The 23,871-nt window shown below is 46.6% G+C and overlaps 1 protein-coding gene across 4 annotated transcripts in view; it reads right to left on the minus strand.

Annotated features, from left to right (window-relative positions):
- ARMH4 (armadillo like helical domain containing 4) overlaps window positions 1-23,871 on the minus strand; it is a 102,335-nt gene that overhangs the window by 24,765 nt on the left and 53,699 nt on the right. Inside the window, exons 6-8 of one of the 4 annotated variants that reach the window (XM_080394495.1) lie at window positions 13,680-13,711; window positions 8,957-9,091; window positions 1-8,749 (exon numbers count right to left, since the gene is read on the minus strand). The exon at window positions 1-8,749 is cut by the window's left edge and continues 24,765 nt beyond it. In XM_080394495.1, the coding sequence (XP_080250621.1) occupies window positions 8,681-8,749; window positions 8,957-9,091; window positions 13,680-13,711 (236 nt within the window). In that variant the 3' untranslated portion in view covers window positions 1-8,680. The other 3 variants (XM_080394492.1, XM_080394494.1, XM_080394493.1) reach the window with 3 other exon arrangements.

Genomic DNA, 23,871 nt, shown 5'->3' on the forward strand with positions numbered 1-23,871 from the left:
CGTGGCAGACAATCTCCAGAGACAAATCAATAACTTTTAAAGGGCATATTGACCAGTAGGAATGAATCTTGGGAAAATAGCTAAAAATGGAAAAATAGCTAGTTGATCAATTATTTAAAATAAAGATTTTCTCAGATTCCTGATATAAAGTATGATTAAACCCAGTGATTTAAATATTTTGACTGCAAAATCCCAGGTCAAATTACAGCCTGATGCTGGCAAATGCTCATTATCTAATGCTTGTGTACCAGCAGATGTTTTAATTTCACTGTATAAATTCTTGATTTATTTCTGAATATCCTTTTATATGAATAAGGTCACGTTTTGCACAGATTTTCTTTTCTCTTTTTATCACATTACTTATTTGTTCTCCATTGAAGAAAAAAAAAAAGATTAAAACTGAAGTTCAGTATACCTCTGTTAACATTAGCCTCTTTCTTGTTGCCCAGTTCCATTTCCTCTGCTTCAGATGAAATGAATTCATTAGTGAAGAGCCTCGATGACTGCAGTTTATCCTTCGAGTCATTTTGTGTGTAAGACTTGGAAAATTCATCTTGCTTCAGTGAACTCCTGCTTGTCCGGGTGGTGCTGGCATATGTGCTGCTGGCAGTAGCACCCGGACAGCTTTGCCAGGCACCACACAGGTCCCTTTCCAACCAACCACTGGGGATTTATTTCTTGCCAGACCCATGGCCTTCATGATGAAGATGCTGTGAGCAAGAGCTGGAGACACCCATGCAGTGGCGTTTATTACCACGCAATGGACCTGGCATTCTTCCCTGGGTGTCAGGTTTAGCTCCCGAGCACTGAACGTGGAGCAAAACTGACACTGCTGTCCTTCCAGTGCCTTCATTATACATCATACAGAAATAAATACTTTGCTAGGAGCTCCTGGAAGCCTCTAGGAAGGGTGAATAAACCTCCACTCCTGAGCACTGGCTCCAACACAGAGGTTAACACTTCTCTTCTTGCACAATGTGCATGACACAGGATCCTTCTGGAGATATTTTTTTGAAAGGGACACTCAAGAGCTGCTATTCAGCTCCATCTGTGTCCCTCCATAGAGCTCTGTGTTAAAGCTGCATCAGCAACTAGGCGATGCCAGCAGTTGCTTAGGTCTGTGGCAACCTTTTAGTGTCAGTGTCACTTTACAACATTCGCATGGTTTTGGCCAAAATGCACTTGCCAACACAAAGTGTGACCCTACCCATGAATATGCCTGCCTGGACATGAAGGCTCTGCTGAAGGTGGCCTGTTAGCCTCGGCATGAAATTGTCGGTGTCAGCCGAAGGCAGCACCTGGGTCCACCAGTTCCTACCAAGACACGGAGCTGGTTTCACACCTTGTCTCTCACAGGGCTGTCCCCACCAAGGACTAGCTAGCCCATGGTGAGCTCCCCACCTCCCACACCCATGGCACTGGCCCCCTCCCCTCCAGGCAGGATCCCGGCTCAGTGCTGCAGGGAAGCCTCACAGAAGGCAGTGCCAAAGCATCCTACAGGTGATGCAGGCAGGTACAGCTTAGCGGTCACGGCTAATCTGCCGAGGGGGGTTGTGTGCTGCTCTGACTGCGTTGGTGGTAAAAGCAGGAACACCAGAACTGTAACTCAGCCTACTCCTACAAGTAGCTTGGGGAGATTTTTCCCACGATCCAGCTGCTAAGAAGCCTTTTGCTGGACAGAGAGCGTGGCACATTTCTACTGCTCTGGGAAGAGATTTTCAACATTAACCATCCTACCTTTGGGTTATGCTTCAGAGGCTTTGCATGCAGAGCCCCATAGAGAGCTAGCCACAGCCTCCTCTTCCCTCCCCAGCAGCTTATCTTCTCCTTTAGTTGCAAATTTCAGCCAGTGCCTGTTTTGGATCCCTCTTGTGTCTCCTTCAGATTTCTGCAGGCAATAAGCCTTATGTTAGACATGGGATAAATCTGCAGGAAATCAGACTGAGAAAAGATAGAATTTTAAGAGATTTAGGGTAAATCAGAAAAAAAACACTGTGCTTGGCAGGTGGAATACTTGTATTGCAAATACCATGTGGTTCTGTGTATACACAACCCGCTGCTTAAACTTCTACTCGTGCATATATCTTAGCATATATGCATGCTAATAATGTAGTGCGCTCACACGTATGCATTTGGTCATTCATACAGTGGAGCACAGGGTGCTCAGCAGTTACCATTAAAAAGGTACTCACTGGTGGAAAAGTTTCTTCTGGGAAATGCCACCATCACCTCTGCTGACTCCCTGCTACTGGCTGAGACCCAAACCCTTTCCTTGTAGGCAGGGGCTGTCCTGCTCCTGAGCCCTTGGGAGAGCATCACTGTTGAGGAAAAGAAGGAGCAAACCACTGTGTGCGTGGCTGCAAGCCTTGAATAAGCTGACAGTCATCCTTGTGCATTAAATTTCTGCCCATTGAAGTCCAACCTTAAAGCACTTACAACCCACACACACTGGGGGTTTCACAGGTGGAGGGTGAGACTTGCATCAAAGTAAAGGAGCTTTCCATGCCTGGCCGCAGGCCTTCAGCTCAAGCACAGAACCCTGGTCAGCTCAGGCACAGCAGCAACGACTGCCCACGGGTGGCTTTACCACCAGAGGAAGCAGGGAATGCCTTTTGGTTTGTCCTTCCAAAACACATTGACGAAAACAACCTCAGGCTGGGCTGTCTGCACTGCTCTGCATGGATTGGTGCCTCACGGTCAACAGCTTGCTTGTAATTGAATTAGGCTGAACCCCTTGCCAAACTGATCTCGTGCTTTGCTCAGCCCCAGGGGACCCACACGGGGCAGCAATCCTGATGGGTGTTTGGGACATCCAGCTTGTCCCTGCTGTCAGGGCGCTTAGAACCTTCTTTGCTCACACAGGTTTTCTGCAGCCTCAGAACAGCTCCACACATGCTTTTCTTGTGGGGGTTTTAATATGGCCCCTCTCCTCTCCGCTGTGTTCACAAACCCACGGCTTCGCTGGCAGTCAGGGACATTAGGAGGAGACCAGCTGATGGACAGAGGCTCACAGTGAGGCAGCATGATCAGAGAGAGCACTCTCCTTAGAAAATAAACCTATGGAAAAAAAACCATTGTCATTGTTTATCTTCTTTCAGCCGGTTTTGTTTTTCATTGGAAAAAGTCAGCAATGCAGCAAACAGCTTCATGAATATACAGATTGCTTTTGGCAACTACCAATTAGCAAAGAATGTGTTCATGTAATCCCCAAACAGCTATTTCCCTGGGAATTTCTTGTTTTGAACAAGACATTTTTCATTTGAGAAAATATACACACTTGGACAAATAGTTCTTGCTGGCTTTTATTAGTAGAGGAAGAGTGGAGAGGAGCCGGCAGCCACCGCCGCAGGCTGGCCATGTGCCCTGCTGGCTCACATCCCCACCCTGGGACCTCCACCTATACACAATACAGCAGAAGGATGCGTACCCAGCCCATGTAGTTGCATGCAATAACACAATGCATTCAAGGACATCAGCAAACAGGACTGGAAAGGCAATTATAAACCCAGCCTGTACACCTCTTACTCACGCTCACGTCTTTCTGACTCTCCTGCTCGATCACAGGTCCATCGAGGTGTGTGCAATAATATTCACCTGCAATAAGACTGCTCTTTTATGAAACATTTGCAGCACCTACAACTGAAACTCAAGGCTCACCAGTGCCATATTACTGGGGTCTTGAAAGATTTTGGCACAGGCCCTTGCTCACAGGGCAAAAGAGAAAGGACAAATGTCCTGGTATGCACAAGGACACCTAGCCATATGCAAACACCAATGGTGTAAGCGTATCAGCACTGGGGCTCCTTAGAGCTACTGGAAACCCAGCCAAGGGAATTTGGGGTGTTACTCATCACAGCCTATGGCCGACACCTACCTCCAGGTAAATCCTACCCAGAAAGTCCCAGGCTGAGCCTCCCCATGGCTTGTGTTGCCCCTGCAAGATCAGCCTGAGTCCTTGCACTGACCATGCAGCACCGAGAAAGAAACGCAACACCCGTCTTCCACACAAGCACTTCACAGCTTTTCCCGAGACAGTGAATGCCATGAACACAGATCAGGGAGACAAGGCGCTTAAAGTCAGATATGATGGACAGCTTTTTATTTCCCAATGTTTTAATTTAACAAAGTGCTACATTCCATAGTTACAGTATGAGTTGTTGTTCTTGTCTGAAATAGAAAAACACAAGAAAGCACAAGGACTGCTAATATCACTCTATGGAAGCAGTGCAGTCCAGAGGAACCTCAGCTAGGTAAACATCTGGCATTAGAGACACCTTTAAAAATCAGCAGCTGGATGGTGCAGGTGCATTTCATCAGGGCAAGAGCTGCACATCAGGCAGGCTGGTTCCTCCCGTTGGAAACGGGGCTGTAGATGCCAAAGCAGTTGTGCGATGTGTATAATAAATTCTGGCTTGTGCTATCAGGAAAACCCAAAACAGAGGTGAGTGACTCATCTTGTGTCGAGTTGAGAGATTATTGCTGCAGCAAAGTCACTGTCACAGCCATGCCTTCGCATGGGGCCAAGGCTGTGTTAGCAGTGTCATGACCCACCTCTACATTCAGGGGCTTGCAGTTTAGCCAGCAGGGAGGATGAGGAGGGCCCTTCTTGACTGTTTTTCTTGTCCTGTCTCTTTCAAAAGAATCTGCATGTTTGGCAATGCAGAAGTATAGATCAAATCCGTAGAGCAGTAAGAAGCAGAGCTCCCACCTGACACCCTCCTCACCTCCCTGCCTGTAGTCTGACGTGAGTCAAATTCCAGGAGTTGTGTAGAGCCCAATCCAAAGTCTATTGGCCTTGGATGAGAAGGGAAGGAGCTGAATGATGTTTGTGCTTTAATGACCTGCAGAAACCGCACTGACACGAGGAGCATTGCAGAAAACACTGTCTGTGCTCCAAAGGCTCTGCCAAGCTTCACTGGGACCCGAGGCTGCTTTTGACTCTCTCTTGCCTCCAAGTTAAGCACAGCTAAGCTGAAGATATGAGGAGCCTCCAGGCTTTGGGCCAGGTGCCTGACCAAAACCAACTATTCAACAAACACCTCCACTTCAAATGGGCATTGCTTGGGATCCCTCTGCACTGCTGAGCAGCTCAGAAAGTTGGCCAACAGTTGTCTTCTGCCAATGAGCAGCTCTCAACCAAGACACCTTGGCTGATGGTGTTCAGAGCCAGAGACAGGCCTGGGAGTGAAGATGAACCACAAGCAAAATTTTTGGGCAGCCCTTCTAGCCTGTCTGGCTCCAGCACTGAACTGTGGATGCAGCTGGACCCCCCTTTTGGCTACAACTCTCCCGCTTGCCCAGCTTATCCTACCATACTTGCCATATAACCGCTTTGATATTTGCAACTATTTGTCAGCTCCACTTGTGGCATTGCTCATTTCCAGCACCCCAGCAACCCATACTGTGCCTGCACTGAGTGAAGCCTGGTTCTTGAGGACACCAGGGCACTCAGCCGATGCGCTAAAACACCACCTTTGTCATTCTGACTGGCAGCATTGCCTTTAATTTCTTAAGTTCATTATTTTGGGGAGGGAGAAGAAGAGATACAATAAAACTGATTGCCACTGTAGAAAGTCAGTGTTTCCCAAACTGTGGATTTATTAGCACAATGAAAGGCCACGGCACCTCCTCACCAGCCCTCCCAATCCATCAAAGCAACAGCCCATCCATAAAGCTCCTCCTGTGCTGCCAGAGCTGGGATACTGACGCTCAGAGCAGCAGCCTAGCTCAGCCATCCCTCCTCCATGTGACTGGCCCAGCAGCTCTGTGTTCTACTGGCTACCTAGCACAGCTGGTGCTGTGAGCACGTGCCGCACGGCGCTACCACTAACAGGAAAGCAAGAGGAGACTGTCCTTCACGGGCTGTTGTTGCACAAACCCCTGCTGGTCTCCAGCTGCCTGGGTCTTGCTGGTGCATCTGCTCTTGTTCTGCAGTATCGCTGGCTGCTCCTCTTTTCCAGTGCTATTTTGGGTCTCTCTTTCAGGCTACAGTTGCATGCGAAGGACTCCACCACCCCAGCTACCATCCTTTCTGCTCTCCAAGACAGAAACCCTCTTGCAGAGAGGCCAATGCCCTTTGTCACTGCTTATTCCCCATGCCTCCCTGGCTGGATGAGGGTAAAGCACTTCAAGAACATCCCACAGCTGCCTATGCAGTCTTGTTTCCAGCCTGCCTGGTGCTGTACCTGAAAGACAAGCCTTTCTGGAGATGGTCTCCAGCAAACTGGAATGGAGGAGAAGTCATTCCACCTTGCATCACACTTCCATCACACCTTGCCAGGAACAAATCATCAAAGAGCCCTGGGGACAACGTTTCCCGATTCCCCAGCAAGACAGCCAGCAACACTCAACTGGACTGTTAACACCTCCTGACCATCTCCAAACTCCAAGAGACTTTGCAATGAGAAGGAAATATGGAGAGACCAGTCTGGAAGGAAAACTTCTTAGCTTGGACTAATAACTTACGGAAGAAAGAGGCATTTATTTGGGGTAGGGGCCCCTGGACTTAACAGTGCCTGTTAAAGATGTGGGGCTGCATTTAGCAAGGAAAAAATTTCCTGGTCAAAGTTTCAGGAACAAAAAGGGAGAGCTGCAAGCACTGTGGAGCCCTGGCTGGGAAAGCCTGTCCTAGAGGGACTGGGGTATGAAGATTCCCCAGCATGTTGATGGACTGGGTTTTACTGTGTCTCCCCCAGCCTGCTTCCCACACACTCAGCAGGATCAGCGTGTGAGGGACCACACACAGCTCTTCATCTGGAAGACCAGCATTAGTAGCAGCATTTTGAAACCAGGTTGTCCTGCCTGTCCTTCTCCAGGTGACTCAGTAGATGTGTAGATAAGGCCTACAGGAAAGTACCTGGGCTCTGAAGAGCACTGCTAGTTTGGAGCTAAACATCACGCTTGATGATTTAATGTCCAGAGGAGGCCCTGCCTCTCTCCAGAGAGAACTCAGCTTCAAGAAGGTATTCTGAATGTCCTCTCTACCTTCCACACCCATTCACATGCCTGTGAGACATGTGCTTAGCACCACTGATATCCACCCTTGACAGTCTGACAGGCCTTTTCACCTTTACAAGGAATGAAATCCTGCATTTGCCCCTCCTCAAACTCTCCTCTCCTCCACTTCTTCAAAGACTCAGTGGGATTGAATCTCAGTAGATGTGTGGTCTGGCCTTATTTGTCTAGCCAGGTCTCCTCTGACAGCAGTTGCTGCTCCTTGTATGAAGGATGATTCCCCCACAGAACAGTGATTCCCACCTATGAAACGTGGATGTTTTGCATAAATGTCAGATTGAAGTAATTTCACAACTGGAAGCAGAGATAAAGCAACGCAGCCCTTTTTCTAGCTATTTTGACAACATTTCTGAGCAAAGCAACATGAGTTTCCCCTGCTTGGTCCCTGTAACGTCTCAGACACTGGCTGTCTCCCTGTGCAACCCAGTGCTAGCAGCCCAGGCAGCACAGCAGCTTGCTCTCACCCAGTGCCACCCTTGCGCTTCACCTCCACAAATCTCTGCAGCCATCTGTCCCACAGCTTCACCTTTTCCCCCATGGCCAAGGGTTCCCAGTGTCCCATTTCACCTCCCCATAGCAGACATCTCTCCAGCTGTGGCTGCAGCTGCTTTCTGACTACTAACCACAAATCCCTCAACAGTGACAGTCACCCACTCCACAGCCTTTGGTACCTTTCTGCATTCGTTGGTCTAGAGGCAAGACCTAGCCAGATCCCCCAAAGGTGCTGCTGTTCATGCAGCTTTCAGGGGCTGAAAATGCAATTTCCAGTGGGTAAAGGAGACAGATGCTCCACTTTCACCTCTATGTGAATGCAACCTTGTGAAAGAGATGAACCTGTAACTGGTGTCCTTCAAACAGGAGGCAGAAGCTGACGAAACCTCTGACCTGCCTCTTCTGTTACCTACTTGCACACTGAACAAAACTTAAAGAGATCCATGCAAGGCTATCCATCAGTAGGTGAGTGCTGGTATTTATTGTGCTGTAACAGACAGTGCTGGTTGAAAATGGATTAGAATTTTTGTTGTAAATCAGGTGTTGAGGCCATTCCTGTGTGTCTCCAAGAAGCGTGGAGCAGAGCTGAAGGAAGAAAGAAGGGGTGAGAGTTGGGGACCCGAGTGCAGAAATGTGCTTCAAACTGTATCAACAACACTGTACATGGGCACTTTTCAGGTGGCAAGGGATACAGTTCAAGTGTATAAGTCATTAATTAAGCAGAGCAGCTAATCTTAGCACTAATGAACTCTAGCTCAGGTAATGTAACATTTAAAATTAATTGGACAGAAGTCATTCACAGTAAAGATTTCCATTCCCGGGTTAGGTGAGAGCTATTGTTATGATTAGATTACTGCCAGCCAGGACCAAAACAGTACACCAGGGTAATAGGAAAATAATCATCCATACGGATCAGCTCCAGCTGTAACAAGACACGCTGTGGATCTGAAGGAGGCGCCGGGTACGAATGTGAAATCTCACTACTGTTTCAAAACAAACATCACTGCGCGATACACGTAGAGCGTAGCATGCCATTTCGCCAGGGTGGTACTGACCACTGCTCAGTGGCTTGGGGCGGCGGAGAGCAGCGATGCAGCAGAAAGTCGCTTGTTCTTTTTCTCCCACTCCCTCTTTTTAAAAGTCACAGGCTATCACAACGGCACTGCAGTTCAATTCAAAATTCATCTTCAGAGCTGTCGGCTAAGAGCATGACTCGGTCTTGCATGCTGTTAAATTCCCTCTGCTAGGGGAAGAAAAAAAACATGAAAGAGCTCCACATGCGAAAAGGAAATGAAGGGCATTCGGATCCCCAGCGTGAACCAAGAGGTCCCTGGCACTTCAACCCAGACAAACCATAACCATAACCATAACCAGGCTGTGCTCACTTTACAGCCAAAATGATTAATAGAAGGGAGAGTGGGATTGGGGTTTTCCTCTGCAGTTGCCATACCTTTCTTTTATGTCTCTTCGAGCCGTTTCTCCTTCGGCGATTCATAATCTTAATGCTGTAGAGTGCTCCTAAGATAAAGAGGGCTCCTGCTATTCCAACTCCTACAGGAACCAGCATTCCTGACATGTATCCGGCCTACGTGGAAAAGAGAAGCAGAGCAGCACTCACAAGACCATCCTTTCAGAGTTGTTTTTCACCAGTCCAGGACTGCAATATATCCCTATGCTGCTTTTGTCAAAGTTTATTGTATTTTGAGTCCCTATCAGCTGCCTGCATAGGATGAGCCCTACTTCCAGGATTGCTAAGCAAGACCCCAACCAGCTCGCTCCAGGACCAAGCTAGTAACCACCATGGCTCACCCACTGTCAGCTTTTGCTAACAGATACTTCCTTGTGATAGCTGAAACACTGCAGTGTTTGCCTACCTTTAGGAGAGGAAACAATTTTGGTGCAGAGTTGCAAGTGCTGGGGTGAGGTGTCTGTTAATACAGGCGCACGTGTGACGGAAAACCTTGACTGCCAGGGGCAGGCAATCTTGAGCCACAACAAAGACCTGTGACCACCCAAAGAGCTTCACTACATGCTATGTAAAGTGGGCTGAGTGCTGCTCTGAGCTCCCCAGGTACTGCCAGAATAAATCAAGGCACAGGTATTTGTCTGCCCATGTTCAACAGAGCTCAATCTGGAGAGCCGAGAGCTGTGGTTACACTTCTTGGCATGAATCCGGACTAAAAGAGCGGTGCTGAGTGGTGTGGTGCTGAGCGCCTTGGCAGCCTGCCGCCTGCAGCCCCCCGCCCCGCAGCCCTCGGGGTGGCAGGAGCAGGCAGAGGAGCACGTGGAGCAGGCTGAAGAGCCCGTGTGTAAGAGCCCCAGGTGAGATGGCAGGCACCAGCTGGGGAGCGAGCAGAACGGGCGAGGAGCTGGTTTTGGAGAACAGCTGCACTGTGAAGCAGGGACTCTGACCTCCGTTGTGGGAGGTGGATGGGAAAGGGACCCAACATCCTCTGGGTCAGCTCCGATTGCTGGAATGTGTCTTACTGTGGCCAAACTGCTAATTAGAGAATCACAGAATCATGCAATACCTCCAGTAAAGAGTATTACACAGCTCCCATGCTTCCCAGAGACACGTTGGCATGGGAAAGCAAGGGCCCTGGGACACTAATGTCATATCTCAGCATGGGGACAGCAGAAGCTGCTCCCAACGCTCGCAGCTGTGTCTCTCTCTGAAGGAGCTGAAGTGCCAAGCCAGGCTGTGCTCACTTTTGCGGGAAGTGGAAGCAGTTTGCTCTCTCCCTGTCCATACAGCCTGAGCCTCCTCAGCTTCATACTCAAAACCTTTGAAGCACGTGCTTTCACTTTGCAAAGGAAGGGGTCACTTGCATGAGCAGGACAATGACGCTGAGGGAGGCACGCACACCTTCAGCTAGTCTTAAGGGAAGCACAGCAAACGTAAGCCAGCTCTAATTCAGTTGCTGTGATCCATATGTTTGCATTGCCTATTAAAAAAAAATAATAGATAGCATGACTAATTTAAAATTACACATTTAAACATGTAAAATACTTCGGACAATATTCCCAAGTGCTTTTTATTTTACATTTTACTGTTTAAAATGACAATTAACCTAAGTTTCAAAGTAGCAGACTGCTTCGGCATCCTCACCTAATTTGGGCTGGGGGGCTCAATGGAGTAAGGAAGGCAGGCAGGGCCTGGCTCCCTCCCTCGTTAGTGCTGCCTTCGTTCATGCTGCAGCAACAGAGTCCTCTGCTGTGACGCTTACAGCTCTACCCTTCGCCACCTGCACCCCCCGAAATGGATTTTACACCTGCCAAGGGATACATGCCCAGTTCAGGGGACTATCAGGCAGCTCTCAGCAAGCCTCATCTTAGCAAGTCCATTGCTTACAACCACTCATCTTCTTCTGCATTCCCAAACTGCAACACAGCCTAACAACACATGCTTACACCGCAATTGCTTTTCTTCCACTGAGTGGGGGGAAATAAAAAGCCATTCAGCGTGCTCTGCCCTGGCTTCATACGCTTACCTGGAGAATGAAAAAACCTGCTTTCATCTAGGGCAGGTATGATGCTAACATAGGCTGTTTTGCTCTCCCAAACCCTTCCAGATCCTACTCAGTGTTTTAAATAGTAACACCTTTGTGTCTGGATCCCAAGGCTTGAGGAATCTGCAGCTGCATTATGCAGGTTCTCTGAATGCCCTCCCAGAAAATCCGCTTGGAGTGGGGCTGCGTGCCTGCACCCCAGTTCCCAAAAAAAGGAGGTTAGTGAGAACGCAGCTAAAAGACTGTATCTCTGCGAGGCAATTAAGGTGCCTTAATGGGGTGACCTAATTAGTGTAGCGTGGGTTTTTCTATTTCTGGAACTCTGCTGCTGGCTTGGGCAGAGGGGAGATTGGAAATGGCTTTTTAGCTGCTGCCCAGTTGAGTTTCTATATCAGAAATCACTAGTTTTAATATAATGAACTCCCTCGCCCACCTACGAGCCTTTATCATGCCTGGCCAGCCTATGCCTTTTTACAGACTTCCCCCAACAGCTGGACCCCAAAAGCCTGCAATGTGAAGCAGATCCAGGACCTGTTCTCCCAGCCCTTCTGTGTCACATAGCCCAACTCACGTGGGTTTCTGCACTTGCTTGATGAAAACCCCCATGTCATAGGCAGCTCCAAAGCCATGTTTCTACCCCTCACCCATGGGGAAGATGCAGCTGCTTTACAGATCCCAGGGATGCTTTTAATATACCTGATCCCTGACCCCAATCTTCCTGGCTCTGCTGGACTTTGAGATAACAGCAACAGAGGACCTCAGAGGAACCCCGTGTCCGTTGTTTGGCATACCAAATGTAACACTTGCACAGTGTTTGCAGGAGACCAGACTTAAACCTGTCACTGACCCATGCTGCTGGTCCCGCGCTCCCCAGACCCTTCCCTCTCCCAGCAGGGCAGCCCTGATGGACACAGAAGGATGCATCTCTCAGGGATGGGGCCATCGTGCCAGGATCCTCTTCTGGATGGAGGGATTGTAAAACAGAGAGGACAGAGCTCTGCCAACAGCAAATGAGAGGGGCATGTATGACTGGTGCTGATTAACTCAACAAGGAAGAGGAGGAAATGGGGTGAGCAGGTTTATTTGCAAGTGATTTGCTACACCAGCATTTGGCTGGGGGTGGGCAAGTGGTTTTTGTTGGACTTTTCTAAGGGAAAATGCGAGCAAGGTGAAAGATCTGCCTCCACACATCTGCCATTCCCCAAAGGAGGGAGATGGCTCAAGGCCAAGTCTCTCTTTTAAGTGGACACTAGCTGACCCTCAGTTATACCAATGCTTGCACTGGTCACTGCCACACATTCCAACATCTCCCTGCAAGAGGTTCAGAGTCTACAGAGCAACTCTGTTGGAGACTGGAACACGCGCCCCTGCCCTTCAATGGGGAAAGACAGAGGTAGCCAACAAGGTGCCAAGAGGAAAGAAGTGAAAACTACAGCTTCAGTGAAAAGACACCTGCTGCCCCCAAGCTTGTGTTGTGCTGACTGGGGTAGGTCTGGCATGAGCAGGTGACCCATGCATGCTACATTCACTCCAGGCACTCAACCAGTCTTGGCATTCACTTTTTACCTTCGTCGGGAAAACCATTCTCTGTCCTTTCAGCATTTGCTCTGGCTGAATCCCAGGCCAAGGTGCTCTGCTATAAGCATAGATGGTACTAGACATGCCTCCTTCCTATTGTAGGCAGAAAAGCAACTCAACAAGGGCTGGGCACGGACCCACCTCAAAACCCTTCCACTCCCCAGTCCCGGAAAACAGACACCCAGACCTCGTCTCTCCATTCACACTTGATGCTACCGAAATTTGGTGGGGATCATGTGGCATGGCTGGGCTCATTGGGTGACAATCTGCTTGTCCTCAGAGATGTATTTTCAGGGGCTGGAATTTCCTATGGAGTCATTATTCCATGTGGTGGATTTTTTGCCTATTGACTCTGATCCTTTTCAAGAATTTCCAAGCCCTGTTGAGTCACAGAATGTTCTTGTCTTAAAACACTACTGTCATCTCATTTCTAGCTTCATGGCTTTGCCATCATCAACACAGCACTTGGAAGGCTTCACAACCGTTTCAAAATATTAATATTTGCTCGAGGGCAGCAGAGCCTAAAAAGCCATCACTGCCCATGTCTGACACCACTCTTGATTCCATGTACCACCGCCCTGTAACGCCAGGGAGAAAAGATCAGGCTCTGTTATCATTTCACTCTTCCTGTGTTTGCTGGTTTTTCTTCCAGGGATTTGCAGCTCTTCTTGCATGTGGAGGCAGGAAAGGTCTCGTCCAGAGGTGGTGGCACGGCAAACACCAGATCCTCTTGATTTGGATCCACAATCAAGCTTAGGACTTAGAGGAAAGGGGTGGAGGTAAGTTAGAGGCCACAAAAAAAGTTGCTGGGGTAGTCTGAAGAGAAGGTTGCTTTCGAGTGCAGAGAAGTCTTTCAAATACCCCTGTCCCTCCTTCTGCTCTTAGTTACTACTCATCAGGGATGTACTGTGGCTGTACACCACTATATATAATAGCAGCATTTGGTTCATTTGCCTCCAAGAGAAAAATTCAAGCCCTTTCTCAGTTGTCTTTGTAGAAATAAAAACTACACTGACAAGAGTTTATTTACTCCTGCAAGTAAAAATGTTTTTGCTCTTAAAGTAATTGAAACACTGAGCCTCTTACCTTATCTTTCAGCTTCTCCATCCAGCTTCTCACTGAAAAGTAAGACAAAAAAGCTGTAATCATGTTACTTATGCTATATTAATTAGTAACAAATGATAATGATAGTATTAAAGTAGACACTAATTAACTTGACAAGCTGATAACACTGTTCATTAGATTTCCTCCTTTCTCATTCATGAAAAAAGCATATGCAGCAAATCAACATGAGAAACTCTTCAAGTGAGTTGGCAGGCAGGAAGCTTGCTTTTGCCTGTGCAAATCGTATCTTCAGAGTGATCAAAAAAGGAAGATGAATTTCAAGTTGTGGGGTTTTAACCAGCACTTCTCATGTACACACTGGGATGTCTGACAAGGAGAAAACCTTACAGTGTGGCTATCCTCTTCCACTGGCCTCCTCCACATAGATATTCTTCCCTCTATTTGGCATAGCCTGTAATGATGCCTAAAAAAGTATTATTCCCTGTCTTTTATTCCCCTGTTTTTCTGGAAGCAGCCACTGCCTGCTCTGGGAAGTCGTCAGAGAACTGGGATAGCACTGGAGGTGCTAAATTACTAAACCAAGTAAATTTATACTGCTATCACAGAGACTTTAATTTCCTAACAGTTAATATAAGTCCCATGAAATACGAGACCCAAGAATTAAAAGTCTTTAATGGCATGTACTTTGGGATGAAATATTCAGCTAATCTCAAAGAACTGCAAGTGCTTAGCAGCGGGTGCACGACTCATTAACTCCACAGGTGACTGGATTTGTCTGCACTGCACCGAAGACAAAACGCTCAGCCTTGGAGAGATCCACTAATATTTTAATGAATTCCTGCCCATAGGTAAGAAGCAAGTAAATAGTTAAGGGTTTTTTTCAGGGTTTGGCAACTGTGTTTTACGTCTTGCTCAAGGATCCCCATTTCTCCAGAAGCACAAAGGTACAGGCACAAAGGGACTCCTAGATGCGCTGAAGTCCTTCTGAGGAATATTTTTCCCAGGATGCATTAAATCCCAAGTGTATGGAGCGAGACTCTATTTCCAAGCCTGCTTTCTTACAGAAGTTCCCTTCGAAGCTTGCATTAGCAGTATTACAGCCTGCACATGCACATATGGCACTCAGGGTAACCATCCTTCTGAAATGAGAGCCTAACTGTGAGCGGGGAGGGTGCAGCAGTGGGCCACGAGTAAATGACGTTCTTCTCTCTCAGATACAATCCAGAGAAGCACAGCAGATAGGAAGTAATAAGACTCAGCCCGGACATCAGCATCACTGAATTAATCTGCATCATTTTAACATGTTACAAGTGATCTGAATACTCACTCCCTTTTTAAATATTACTTTCCAAACAGAAACACTTTCCAAAAAAAAAGGATCCTGAATGACCTACAGGTGAAAAAGTCTGAAACAGGCACAGGCACATACATGCAAACGCACTTATCTCTGACAGGCAGCTAAAAAAAATTTAAAAAAATATTATCCAGGAGACAATCACCCAGAGCACTAGAAGAGGACAAGAGGTCTACTTTTGTCAGCTCTCCCCACCATTAGTCCTGACCTGCACGGACTAAATCAAAGTAAACTTTATCTTTCTTCATAAACTGCAATTTATGAAGGTGCCATCATCATCGTCATCTTCTGCCAGTCTGAGCCTGCATGCCCTGAACATCACTCCCAGTGGAGTACCAGAGAGGAAGGAAACACACGGCTCCCCTGGGCTAGGTTTCTCAGCTGGGTTTCTAGATATAACACTAAAACAAACACTGGGTGTAGATGTCACTCAGACTTTCAAGGAGAGCCCCTACACTGTCGGCTTGCTGACAGGCACGAGAGACGCCAAACACTGGGAAAATTCTCCTTGAAAACATAAAATATTGCAAACCAAAGAAATTAATCCCCAAAAGAGTCTTCTCATGACTCTCACATATAAAGATGCTATTGTGTTTTGCTCCAGGCTGCCAGGAGGAGCGGTGACAGTGACTCGGAGTCACACAGTAATAGCCACAGCTTCAAAACCACAGTGCACATTTTTAAGCTTTGGACTGATGTTCTCCATGCACATTCAGACAGCTACACGTGTACACACGGTGCAGGCCCACAGCCGGTTAAAGCCGCTACGATGCTCAGTTGGCCCCAACTCAAGCTAAGCACAAGGCCTATTTTTACATGTCTTTCACAATAATAATATGGGACCAGTGATCTCATCAATAGATGACCCACTTTCTTGCAGTTGAACAACGGTGCCTCTAAAGCACTGCATTAACTCTGGAGCACTTCTGACAAGTCAGAGGCAGGGGCTGATCTAATAATATTCTACTACCTATTTTCAATGAACACAAATTCTGGTTTCATTCCCCTCTGCTGCACAAAACAACAGCAGCACATCCGTTGGGACCTATGGACTCTATAGTACAAATCTTTAATTGCTCTTTATACAACTGCTTATTATTAAAACCAACTTTGTTTTCAGCCATGTAGAACACATGTCAGATGCCTTTGTGAATCAACCCAAGCCACAGGGAAAACAACACAACAGGATTTCTCCCAGACCTTCCAAGATGCTCTAATGCAACCACCAGCTGGCTGGCTGGGTGACAGCCTCTAACCTGTGCTAGAGGAAAACTCCGGTCCCACATTCAGGAGGTTATGGCAGCAGGAGGTCAGAAGCCTGGCTGGCCCTTCAGCGTCCCAGTAGGACCCCACCAGTGTGGCAGCAGCAGATCCAGCTCCCCTGGGCAGGAGCGGCCAGTGCGGAGCAGCTGCAGCCATGGGCCTGGGCCCCTCAGCTCTTTAGCTGGTCAGGCTGGGGCCATGACAAGTCGAGGAGCCCTGGCTTACCATGAATTACAAACACTTTTAATGTCACTAATGCACAAAACTGTTTTAATACCTTTGATGAAATGACAAGGTATTGTGTCATTAAAACCAAGCACTTACTGCTCCAATTATTTACCCATATGTAGAAACTATAGGGTATGGGTAGGAGATGAAGCTTTTTTTCAAGTTAGAATTGATATCTATGCTAAATGGCTACCACCAATTAATTCCGGACTTCAGACTCTAATTATGCATCATTATTCATAATTAATATTCTAAACTTGGTCTTGGAAGAGGAACATTATGGATGGCATCTTCTCATAAAAATGCAACGCTCTCTGAGAACACTAGGTGACTTGCCAATGAGGACAAGCAAATAATTAGTAACAAATTCTCTAGTCAATGTATTTTTCATCATTCCCTTTTTTTTTCCCTCCCCTGATCACTGAATGTCCTGTACAAATGACAACAGTCCCTGGGTGTGAAATTATAACAAGTGTCTACAGTGCTGGCTCGTCTTCTATGGCATTTTAAGGACAGTGACTAGTCCAAACGCTCTGCCTCGGCTTAATTTTGATCCCTTGGTTTTATGGAAAGCTAAGTTAGATGAGTGTGGAGCACTTCTGAAAATTACATACATGATCTGACATTTCCTCAGTGATTTATATAATGTCTGCATCTCTGCAAATGAATTTTAAATAACATATAGCTTAAGATTAAGCAGGTCAGGAGCACGGAGGAGGAGCACAGTTGTGTGGCACTGGTGTCTGAGCAGCCCAGGATGATTTCAGACAGTTACAGATGCACCACGCTATTTTTAGTCATTTTTACCCAGCTTTCCCCTTCAAAATGTGCAGCCAGCTATTAAAAAGCTATGCTGCCAACTAAAGAAATTAGGCTAATTTGCAGAGGTAAGCAGCAGCCTGCGGTGCTTGCCTGGCCCTTCCTTGGAGGAACCAGGTCCAAAACCTGGAACCAGTCAAAAAGCCCCATGAGCAAAACCCTTCTGAAAGTTCAGGTTCTGCCAGATGCAGGCTGAAGGCTCAGCAGAGGGACAATAGGTGACATTTAAGGGTCTGCAGTATATGGCACTGCATGGCTCAACATCTCCTTCCACCAATGAACTCTTCAATGCTATAAACCCAAACAGAGCCTCGTGGGAGATGGCTCTTGTGTCCTCACCCCTCTCCTTTCCACTGTGTCCAATAGCTTTGCATCCTCTACAAGAACACATTCAGCCAGCTTACCCAGCCCGCTCATTTGTTCTTTGTGGAGCTCCTCTTTACAAAGGGGGTGATTAGATGTGATTTACAACAGAGAATCAAAGTGTAAGAGGTTTGGAAGCTGCCTCCAAGTTCAGCTGGAAAGATCTGACAATGAAGCGTTTGCATGACTTACATCAAGGGAAAATCCAGTATTTGTCACTTCTGACCAAAGACAATGAAATTAAAGTAGCATGACAGACCATATTGACTGCAAGTCTAAACCACAGTCTGACACTTTCCTCCTAGGGAAGAGTCTGACCTCTTGATGCTCTGCTCAGGGATCTCACAGCACCCTCAGCTTACAGCCCTGCAAAGTCTCGCTACAAACAACTCACCTGAGAGGGGATGTTAACTGAGGGCAAAGATACGGAAAAAGTACACAAAACATTTACTACATAGTAACACCCACGGCTACTGTGCATCCCCATCGTGGAGAAAAGTGGGTCCACATGTACCATTATTAGAATCATAGAATATAGATTACCTCAAGTTGGAAGGGACACGTAAGGATCACTGAGTCCAGCTCCCCATGTCCTCCTTCCCCACGCCCTTATCAGTGGCCTTCACTCATGATCTCACTTCTTGTTGCTGCTCCGAGGACTGCCCATCTTCAAATAAGTTCTTTTTTATTAGTCAATTCTCTTGAACCCCATTTTGCTCTGGAAGCTGCAGGGTAATGGGTGCCAGAGCTAGGCTCTGCCTTTAAACCTCACCATAATGCACCATCAGATCTCTTGCCAAAGGCTTTTTCCTGCTTCCCTCACCACCCGCTCTGAAACCAGGAGCACAAATCCTCTGGGCTTCATGCTTTGCCAACTTTTAGTAATCCTAATTGCCTAATTATCCACTCCAATTCAATGATAAAGCTGCTTAATAATTCTGTTCACTTCTCATTCATTCTCTCCTTTCCCAGATAAGAAAATGCAAAGACTTTACCTTCTGGTAGAGATTTCAAACAATAATTCATGCCCTCCTGCCATCAGTTCCATCTCTCCCTTCCCCTCTTGGATGCCCTGCTGATTTACCTTGTCACTTTATTTTCACCTCATGAGCTGGTTTTAATCATACTCCCTATTTTAATCATCAGCTAAAGCAATTCTGGTTTTCCATGTTAAACCCAGCACATTATCCCCCTGTCCTGTGCATCTCGCTGTACTTCCAAATCCAGCATTTACACCTTCACTCCAGAACTTCATCTTGCCACTGATGAAGGTACATCCTGCACCTCCTCTTTTAATAAACCTCCACTGCAACCGCCAGACCTGTGGTGAAAATGTGGCACCCAAGCTCCTACACACTCTCCAAAAGGCAGAGAAATGGACTGAAGGATAGTTTTATGGTTAAGAACTAACCTGCAGCTGCAGCTCAGGTAATCTGACCCAACCGTTACACCTGCAATTCTTTAAACGCAATAGGCTGAAAAAGCTGCACCAAACTTCATTCTGAGAAATCAGAAAATATCAGTCACCCCAATAAGCTCCGGGCATGAAAAGATTTTGATCTAACAGCTACTGTTAATTGCTTTCACGTCTGTCTGAAACAGACATCCCTATCTCAGGAACTGGAGAAGCTGTTTAAGGACAAGGCCCCCACTACAGCAGATGACGGTCCCCACTGCAAGTGGTCTATGCATCAGACAAGATGCAGGAGGTGGATGGATGGATGCCAAGGAGCAACAAGATGGAGCCAAGGAGCAAGAAAAGCAGCTCTTTTTGAGCACGGGCAATGCCTGCTGTGGATGTTGCGTTTGCTCTGCCTTCCTCTGGCCAGGACAAGGTCTTTTGTCCCACCCATGGCCACAGTTGTAAGGCAAGAAAAGACTGGCTTAGCATATTTGCAAGAGTGTGGAAATTGTAAATACGTAGTGAGGAGGCTTTGTGTAGGTCATGGTACAATGAAATCTAACTGCACTCTGCAGCTGACGCAGCTCAGCACAGCTTTGCCATCGCAGTTCTCCCTAGGACAAATTCACTCCCCTCTTCCATGCCGGCCTGCTACCCTGCTCTCCCTGTTCCCCGACATGAAATGGCTGGGGTTTGGCGTTGCTTCTCGTTGGAGCTAACAACTGGTGGTAGTCAGGCGGAGTAAACCTCATCCTTGATATTCAGTCGTTGCTAGAGACCTCGCTGCCAGAGCAGCTACCTGTGTAAGCCTCTGCAGTGAGAAAATGGGGCGTTACTGTCCTCTAAAGCACCTGTTCAATCTCCGTTACATACATTAGGGCAAACTACCTGCTACAGTTACTACTCCTCCCTCCCTCACACACAATTTCCAAACTGTATTCCTCATTCCAGCAAAGGAGAGCTGGTTAAAATGTAAAAAAACAAAGAAAAGATTATTTATCTTAAATCAGTCTTTATAGACCAAGCGATCTGCCCTATTACATTACAGATTTCACCCCTGTCTCTTGCAGGTGAGACTTTCTTTCAGATGAGACTAGTGAGAATAGTTTTGCTGAAATGCTCTGTACATCATCTGCTCAGCTCCAACAAGTTAATGGCACAAGGCTGCATCGGCTCCTTTTCCTTTAAAACCACAATTGCTAATTTACTTACTTGCACAAATAAATAATACAAAAAATGGCATTTGGCTGGAAGGCAGCGTATTTTTAATTCCAGAACAGAAGTATACCTACTTGATGGGAATTTTAATGAATGCATTTCCCCCCATGCCTAACTGAAGAAGATTTGAATGGCCAGATAATCTAACAAACATCAAACTGACAATTACCATTTATGATTTCAGAAAAAGAATTTTGCTGAGTGAACTCTGAATTAACAAAGGGAACTTTAATAGTTATCATTCAACTATCTGGTTTATTAACTGTACTGACTCCAACCTTTTCCCTGTCCTCCCAGCTACAGCCCAAGCCTGGCTGCCTACTATCGTCTGCCACAACCTACCCAAACCTCTTCAGAGTGAAAGGGAGATGGGGAGGACAACTTGCCATGCTCATCCAGAAAGCAGAAACTAAAATGGGCTTCCTAACTCCTTCCCCAACCTTATCAATCCTTTTGACGCTGCCTTCCCCATGGCATTAGGTCAGATTTCTCATTTTCCTTTTCCCTTGCAGTTTCCTGCAGTTTTTTCTTCTAAGCTGTTTTGCACCCTGACCTGCCTGCACGGAGTAGCCACTTGCTGGGGCTGGCAAAGGCACTGCCCTTCTGCCTTTGCATTTCTTTGTAAACTCAGTTCTCCTGTGGTGCATTCAAAATGCTTGTTGGCATAGACAAACTATTTGTTTCTCCCTACGTGACCCCAGACAGGTGCAAGACATTAAAAAAGCCAAGGTAGAAAACCTCTTGGTATCGTAAGAGTAAAAGGCATCAGCAGGACATTGCTGTGAATTGGCTGCCGCAATTTATTGTACAATTAAACATTTACTGGATTGCACCATGTCCAAAAGCTGTGTACGCTCTGGGAGAGGAAATGCAAACCTTGCTTATGGAAACAGCAACGCCTCTGATGGAGCACACGCTGGACCAAGTTCTCCACAGCTCTGCTCTGGCACAGCTCCTAGAGCAACACACAGACTTACCAGCGGCAAGAATCCACTCTGCTTTAGCTAATGGGTTTACTTGCATCCTGAAAATGTTCATATTCACCAGCTTTCATTCATGACGCAGCCACAGCGTCCATGTTTGGAACACAAAGCATTCCTAAAAATTGAATTGGAATGGAACGCCTTAACAGCCAATTGGCTCTCCCCCTTGTAGCTAGCCCTCCTCCTCTGTAAAATGTATGTCATCACTCAAAAGGCAAAAACTGTTTGCAAGACTTAAGGTATATCCGCTCAAACTTCAGGTACTTAACTAAGATGCACAAATTAAAAATCTATCTAAGAGCCACTGAGGGAGAGATGCCACCTGCCCAATATCATTCACCTCACTCAAGGTCTGATTTTTCCTCTGAAGTAGCCTTTCTCTTCTGCTGAGAGCAACTCTGGTGCTTCACTTAGAGGGGAGGCTCCTGCATCAAATTGCCTGAATGTTTTCAAACAGAAAGTTTCATTCGGGAGAAGTGCAAAGCATGGAGACAAGGAGGAAGTACAAAGGCGGTGAAGCTAGAGGACCTGGAGGGGAGCAAACACAATACCACTGCTGACACACATTGTGGTTTATTGCACACAGACGCTGCCTGATTCCTGCTCTGACTGTGATACTACCTTCTGTCCCTCCCTCTGTAGTCCAGCCTCTGTACCATGAGTCTTACTGAACCAAGGAGACCATAAGAAATACCTTAAAAACTCCTAAAAAGACCCAAAACGCAATGGCCGCTCTACAACATAAATGTGCCATGACTGCAAGATCTAACATCCTGAGGCTAAAAGCAAATACAGTGTGGACTCACAGGCAATGGTGAAAATCTCTGTTCAAAACTCCGACCTCTGGGTTCCCTTGGCTGAGACAGCAAACCCCAATTTGGGTCTCAAGGGCTTCCAAGCCTGCCAGAAGGTCTTCATGCTACATTTCTTCTACAGCTCCTCTCCCAAGAGAAGCAGCAGGCACAAAGCCAGGTAGTGTTTTCATGGCATTTTTGGGTTCACCTTGTTGCTCTTTTAAGATTTTTAACACGTTCTTTGGGTTATGGGAGTCCAGGTTAATACCACTGATCTGGTCCTTGCAGTGAGCAATGAGGGCACTTGCACAAGTCCATCCCAGCACAGCGCGATTTGAGCAGGGGGAGAGGGAGCTGAAGAGGGACTTCAGTTGGATGGCAGAGTACAACATCTGTAGTACAAAATTTTATAAGAATTCAGAGTACAGGAATTAGCACAAACTCTGGAAGAGATACATTAGCGCCCTGAAAAAAGCACTGAAAAAGCCCATGAAGGCTTTCTTTAGTAGGACACACGGCTCTTCAACTGCTGCTTTTATGTAGTAATATTTGGATAGTGGTATGTAGATAAACAGCATACAAAAGCTATCTTAAAAAGGTTATTAAAGCCACAAAGTCAGGACCCATAAGTAAAGAAACACCTCGTCTTGCATGTTCAGCATGACACCACTTCTAATTGCCCATTGTTTTTTTCTCAGAGGTCTCCAGTAAAAAGGTTATTGATGGTTTATTTTTCCCATCTCTTAATACACTGGAGCGGGTGAACTTCCACTAAAATTTTCTTTAAAAGTCTGGGACAAGCACCATGGAAAAATTTGGGCTCAAATAGTTAAAATTCAGTAAAGTTATCAAGAACTAGAATACAACAGAATATAAATCCAACAAATTTAATGATAGGCATGACTGTTACTGCCAGGCAAGCCACAGGCATGTGCAGATGTACAGGGCAATGCTTTACGGGGGAAGCATTACCCTTCCATAGTAAATACAACTCAACATTAGTGATAGATTTTTTAAAAAGCTTTAAGGTACACTGAGTTCCTTAGCTGGCTGTTTCCTGATTTACAGCACCTGAGGATGTGGGCCTAAAGTATCAATTCTTCCTACCTCAACAGGCTCTGTGTTGTGTTTGCAATCTGCCCAAGTCATCTTGGGGATCAGAGAAAACAAAGTGCAATAAATAACAGCATGGAGCTGCTCTGCGGCAGTGGGAAGCTGTGCCATCCGATCCACCGATGCAGAGAGCCAAGCTGCAGAAATGGTTCAAGGATCTTTGTACTTAAATTAAGCCAATTTTTTTAGCTCTTTCTGGTAGCCAGTCCCCCTGAAATAGCCAGTGGTTTGGCCTGAGCTATGACTGTAGGATTTGACCCCGTATATTTGTAGAAAAAGAACATGAAATGGAAATCGGTCCCATGCTACCTTTTAATGCCCATTTTTCAACAAGCCTATTTTCCGCTCTATAAGCCAGCACCCTTTCCCATAATCTGGGAAAGACAGATACATTTTTGCAAATTAAAACTAAATGTCAAGATGCCGTGATGGGGGTAGCAAAAGAACCAGAGAGGCTGCAGATGGAAAGCGCCTCACGCATCCCTCCGCTCTAACAGCATCTAATTTCTACTGCAGGACAGTAGCAACACAATGGCTGCTGTTACTCGACTAAATACCTTCCAAATCTCCAGCTGAAGCCACGTGATTTTCCCCTCTACAGAGTGGAGAGGGCATTTCTCCATGCAGCTCTCAAGCCACTCATTCCTCCCTCTCTAAATGCAAGCCACACAGACTT

This window comes from Falco punctatus (assembly GCF_963210335.1).
Source record: "Falco punctatus genome assembly, chromosome: 7".
Classification (NCBI taxonomy): domain Eukaryota; kingdom Metazoa; phylum Chordata; class Aves; order Falconiformes; family Falconidae; genus Falco; species Falco punctatus.